The sequence below is a fragment of the Monopterus albus genome, unplaced genomic scaffold (assembly GCF_001952655.1).
Source record: "Monopterus albus unplaced genomic scaffold, M_albus_1.0 scaffold153.1, whole genome shotgun sequence".
NCBI lineage: Eukaryota > Metazoa > Chordata > Actinopteri > Synbranchiformes > Synbranchidae > Monopterus > Monopterus albus.
This window is the reverse complement of record NW_018128033.1, coordinates 302,873-309,192: the sequence shown is the minus strand read 5'-3', so window position 1 is coordinate 309,192 and position 6,320 is coordinate 302,873. Positions and strand designations below refer to the sequence as shown.

General features: G+C 40.0%; 1 protein-coding gene across 1 annotated transcript in view; it reads left to right on the top strand.

Annotated features, from left to right (window-relative positions):
- pth2ra (parathyroid hormone 2 receptor a) overlaps positions 1-6,320 on the top strand; it is a 50,546-nt gene that overhangs the window by 15,099 nt on the left and 29,127 nt on the right. Inside the window, exons 6-7 of the mRNA XM_020614911.1 lie at positions 296-476; positions 3,132-3,285. Of these exons, the coding sequence (XP_020470567.1) occupies positions 296-476; positions 3,132-3,285 (335 nt within the window). The remainder of the gene's footprint in view (positions 1-295; positions 477-3,131; positions 3,286-6,320) is intronic.

The following is a 6,320-nucleotide window of genomic DNA, read 5'->3' as shown; positions in this document are numbered from 1 at the left end:
TATTTGCCCCACTGTGAAGAAACAGTGTCACTGAGGATTCATTTAACCTCCTGTATATAAAACTGGTTATCTGTAGTTTCTAATAGATGTCACCTAGAATTTATTTATTTATTTATTTTACACTGAACTTCTATCATTGACAATAAAGAGTGAACATGGTGAGAAAGCGGGTGACGTAATTGAAGCCTTTAGCTGGAACCAAACCAGGAGTGTTTCAATAACTGTTCATATTTGGGATTTGGATGGCTTTGTATTGTACTTTAAAATATAAAATTATTTTGTGCTTTCTTTGCAGGCGTCTTCACTGCACCAGAAATTACATCCACATGCACCTGTTTGTTTCCTTCATGTTAAGGGCAGTCAGCATTTTTGTGAAAGACAAAGTTGTCTATTCCAGCGCGGGACTACAGGATTTTGACTCTGCCCTGCTGGACAACTTAAAAGTAGTTAGCATGGCATCGCTGAAGTCTCAGTATGTAAGTACTGGTTTACATTATCTTACTCCAGTGCCAACAAATGTACATGTGAATTAAGAGTAGTCAAGGTAAGGAAAGGCAGCTTTATTTAGCACATTTCATACACAGACGCAATATAAAGTGCTTTAAGAAGGGATTTAAGAACCGGATGTGCGCAGTGCCTCTTCTTAAGTTGTCTAACAGTCTTTTTGGAAAGACCAGACAATAGACTGTTACAATAGTCCAGCCTGCTGGAGATAAAAGCATAAATTAGTTTCTCTAAACCTTGTCTCGACATGACACCTTTGAGTGTTGCTACTTGTTTGAGATGATAAAAAGGTGATTTGGTTGTAGCCTTGATGTCAAAAGCAATAACTTCAGTCTTCTCTTTGTTTAACTGAAGGAAATGTGATTGCATCCAGGCATTTACTCACTCTAAGCACTGACAGAGCGAGTCTAATTGACTATTGTAACTTTGTGACAGAGCTAAGTAAATCTGAGTGTCGTCTGTGTAACTGTGACAGGCATCGTTATTGTGATTTATGATCTGACACAGAGGGAGCATGTACAGCTCAAATAGCAGTGGTCCAAGAATTGAACCCTGGGGGACTCTGCATGCCATGGTGATCTGCTCAGATTTATGATCACCAATGGAATCAACATAGCCCCTGCCTTCGAGATATGATCTGAAGGACTGTACCTGATAACCCCACCCACTTCTCCAGTCTATCAAGATAGATTTTATGTTCTAGAGTATCAAAAACTGCACTGAGATCAAGCAGCTCTAAAACTGGTGTTTTTGTTTTTAGTACCTAAATAAACTGCACTGAGATCAAGCAGCTCTAAATCTGGTGTTTTTTTTGTTTTTTTTTACCTAAATCTGCATTGACACAAATATCATTTAACACTTTTATCAGTGCAGTCTCAGTGCTGTAGTGTTATCTGAAGCCAGACTGAGATCTGTCCAGAAGGCCTTTTTAAAAGTATGTTCAGTTGAGTCAAAACTTCTTTCTCAGTCTGAAACTTTTCATTTGAAAGGAAGATTAAGCAAGATTCCTATCATTTATTTTGAGATAGGAAATTGGGGGTCTTACCACACTGGGGATTAGTTACTGTAGCTTCTCAACTGTGGCAAACAAAACACAAGAATTATTGACATTCCTGTTGAAGATGTTAGAGAAAAGGTTCATCTAGCCTTAATTAGTGCAGAGTAAATGTGAAGCCTCTATCTAAAGGTCTCATAATGAATCTGAAGATTGCTTTTCCTCCATTTGCTGTCAGCTTTCCTGCACCATCTCTTCTGAATTGTGACAGCCAGAGTGGTGTAGAGTGGTAATGCTTTAATGAGGTATCTACTGACTGTGGGGCTGAATAACTGGCTACTTTATAGCAAAAAAACTCTTCATCATAAAAGAACAAAATAAAAGTCATAGCTCACAGGCAGCAGTTTCTTTTTGACATCACACCACCATGCCAAATTCCTTGTGGAGGCATTTCAGAATCAAAATACCAGAGCATATTTTCACTATGGTTGCTATTAAAATGTTTTCATTTAACAACTCAGTCAATCAGTGATTCAGTCTCAGTCATGAGTGAATGAGAAAGGGAAGAGCATTCCCACTGAGGGCACAGATTTTGTTATCGTTGTAAGCAGTTAAATTTTAATTGCTCTCACGATAATACCGCATTGCATTTTAATTCAAGTTGAGTTCGGAAAGAAACATAGGAACATGTAACTGGCATTAAATTGTTCATTTTGCTCAGGTTACTGGGGTAATTGTGAAGTTACAAATAACTGTGTGCCACACTGAAAGAGCTTAAAAGCAGTTATTTAAAAATATCTTTCATGAGATGCCACGGTGCTAAAAACAAGAGAAAGGTTTAACAATAACTGTGTGCCACACTGAAAGAGCTAAAAAGCAGGTATTTAAAAATATCTTTCATTAGATGCCACGGCGCTAAAAACAAGAGAAAGGTTTAAATAAAATGCTGCATTGTTACAGTGAAAGTGAAAGGCATGTTAACTGTAGTGCTGAAATCATCCAAACATTTCAGTTACATAACAGCACAATACATTCTGTTGCACCTGCTCAACATTATACTTTTCTCATTTGGTATCAGTATAATGTATGAGCTGTCAGTCTGTGCATCTTACCCAGCGTTACTAAAGATGAAAGGGGAACGATTTGTTTGCTAGTTGTTTGTCATGTCTGTCATAATACAACAGTCAAAGCTGATCTAAGGGGCACATGCTGCTTTTATGTTATTGTTTGAGTGGCTGCCTGTCTTCTTCACCTCCCCATCAACTGCACACATGAGACATCATATTTGTTGAGGTGGTAGAGGTGTTTTGCTTTATTGTATGCTTATTTTTAAGTATTCTAAAATAAGATCTTTAATTATAGTTGCCCAAATTAATGCTTGTCAGTTAGTGAAATGTGTGGGCCACACTTAAAATAGACAATTGATGGTTTTCACTTATAGGAACTTTGTATTTACAGTATGTCCTACTGTGTACTTTTCCTATTTGTTGTGCACATTTATACAGATTATTACAAACTGTAAGGAATCTGTCTCCTCTCACAGTCTGTGTGAAGTACTATGATCACAATAGTGTGTCAACATGCAGGCAGACAAATATAATAGGATGTGACAAAAGCATCGTTTTGTTATCAGATTGGCTGCAAGGTGACAGTGCTGCTCTTCATCTATTTTTTGGCAACCAACTACTACTGGATCCTGGTGGAAGGCCTCTACCTCCACAGTCTCATCTTCATGGCCTTTCGATCGGACGCCAAATACCTCTGGGGCTTCACAGCCATTGGATGGGGTGAGCAATTAAAGCACATTTCTCATATCTCATATTACCTAAGGCATGATTTTGTTTTTTGGACTATATGTTTGGACTAGACCAGTGGGGTTGAATTTACCTTCATACAGCAAAGTGGATCCAGAACTGACTCTGTAAGCTAGTCAGCATGTGTTCACTGCTGGATCGTTCACACAAACAGAACACTCTGTGACAGCATCCTTCCTTCCTGATTTACATACAAGGTGACACATATTAGCATCTGTACTGGTATCTACAAAATGCTGAAAAACATTTATATATTTTAAAGCACAAGCTAACATATCTTAACTCTTTACCTTTGCAAACTAATGCTGAATAACTTTGAATAATTAGAAAGGAAGGGTATAAACGTAAAATAGGTGTGGCATGACTCCAGTATACAGTATCTGGTTCTGGGGATTCCTGAGAACATTTGGATAATGTTTGTTAAAGGTTTTCTTGTACACTTTTTACAATTAGATGTTACCAATATACATTATGTGTATTCTTGCATTGAATGCATTTGTCTCCTCAAAAAACAAATGATTTCTTGTGAAACCATGAGCAGGATTGTGTATCACATCACTCATACATCATCTCCTACTCACATGCAAGACAAACATCGTACGCATGATGCATTTCTTAGCACATCCAAAATTATTCCCCCCCCATGATGCATCAGTCCATTAATTTTCTCCCTGGACAGCTTATAACCAAATTATTTTTGCTACTTTGGTTTGATAGCTCTATGGGGGAATAATTTCCTAGCAAGTGAAAAAGATATGAGAACATGTCTGACAGATTTCACTAATGTAACCAATCAGACATGGATGTGTTGAATAGATGCTTACAAAATCTAACTTTAAAATTCAAACTTCATTGCCCCAATTAATTAATGTTTAGATTGATGAATAGGGTAGAATAAATGGTGCTATAATGAGATGATAAATCCAATCCTCTGACAAGATGTAAAATGAATGAAAATAATTGTATTTATTGCTCAGTAAATACAATCTTAATTCAATCCAGTAATATAACAATATAATCCCCTTCTCTCTTCATGAGAAAAAATTCAGTGACAACCTTAAGATGACGGTTACCCTGATGTACACTTCAATAAAGTTTTCTGTCTTTGTCTCTTCTCTACATTTTCTTTTACTGTTTTTTGATCCCTCACCATCCCCACCTTGATTCTTCTCCCGATTAATGTCAAATACTGTCATTTGTTGCTTGATAACCCTGCCTGGCCTGCCTTTATAATCACCTCAGTATCCCCATGCCTTTTGGCTTTGGTCTTTTCCATGCAGTCGTGTGTATCCTTCATGCACATCTCCCATTTGGCTCTGGTCACCTCCTTCTCCCTGGTTATTTGTTTCCCTGAAAGTCACCTTTCATTCATCTCCTTTGTCATTTGCTTCTGCACCCACTCAGCTCCTAAGGACTTATGTCAGCTTTTGACACGACCCACAACTCAGGCCAGCTTAAAGACAGTGCTGACCTGGGTTAATGCAATCTAGCCACAGGGGTTGCAAGCCAGTCACTTCTGTGCCGGTCCCAAGCCCGGATAAATAGAGAGGGTTGTGTCAGGAAGGGCATCCGGCATAAAACCTGCCAAATTTAAACATGCGAATCATCAGTGTGAACTCCATACCGGATCGGTCGAGGCCTGGGTTAACAACAACCGCCAGCAGTGCTGTTGACCTACAGGGTGCTGGTGGAAATTGGACTACTGTTGGTCGAAGAAGGAGAGGGGGTTGAAGGAGTCGTAGACAGAGAGAGAAGAGGAAAGGCAGGAGTATAGGTCTGAGAATAGGGACTCTTAACGTTGGGACAATGACAGGGAAAGGTAGAGAGCTGGTGGACATGATGGAAAGAAGGAAGGTAGATATATTGTATGTGCAGGAGACCAGGTGAAAGGATAGCAAAGCACGTAGCATTGGAGGGAGATACAAACTGTTTTATTATGGTGTGGACAGGAAGAGAAATGGGGTAGGAGTGATCCTGAAGGAGGAGCTAGTGAGGAATGTTTTAGAGGTCAAAAGAGTGTCAGACAGGGTGATCAGTTTGAAGTTGGAAATTGAAGGGGTAATGTTGAATGTAGTCAGTGGTTATGCTCCACAAGTAGGGTGTGAGTTAGAAGAGAAGGAGAGATTCTGGAGTGAATTAGATGAGGTGATGGAGAGTATTCCCAGAGGGGAGAGAGTGGTGATTGGAGCAGACTTCAATGGGCACATTGGTGAAGGGAACAAAGGTGATGAGGAGGTGATGGGAGGGTTTGGTGTCAAGGGAAGGAACCTAGGACAGATTGTGGTGGACTTTGCTAAGAGGATGGAAATCGCTGTAGTTAACACCTATTTCCATAAGAGGGAGAAACATAGAGTTACATATAAGAGTGGAGGTAGGAGTACGCAGGTAGACTACATTCTATGTAGACGAGGCAATCTGAGAGAGATTAGTGACTGCAAAGTGGTGGTAGGAGAAAGTGTAGCCAGACAGCATCGGATGGTGGCGTGTAGGATGACTCTGGTGGTCAGGAAGAAGAGGAGAGGAAAGACAGAAAAGATGACCAAGTGGTGGAAGTTGCAAAAGAAAGAATGTCGTGAGGAATTAAGACAGAAGTTGAGACAGGGCTTGGGTGGTCAGGAAGAACTTCCAGATCACTGGGAAACTACAGCAGAAGTGATCAGGGAGACAGGTAGGAAGGTGCTAGGTGTGTCATCTGGAAGGAGGAAAGAAGATAAGGAAACATGGTGGTGGAACGAGGAAGTACAGGACAGCATTCAGAGGAAGAGGCTAGCTAAAAAGAAGTGGGACGTAGAAAGGACTGAAGACAGTAGACAGGATTACAAGAAATTGCAGCGTAGAGTGAAGAGGGAGGTGGCAATGGCCAAACAGAAAGCATATGATGAGTTGTATGCCAGGTTAGACATGAGGGAAGGTGAGAAGGACTTGTACAGATTAGCGAGACAGAGAGATAGAGATGGGAAGGATGTGCAACAGATAAGGGAATTAAAGACAGAGATGGAAAGGTGCTA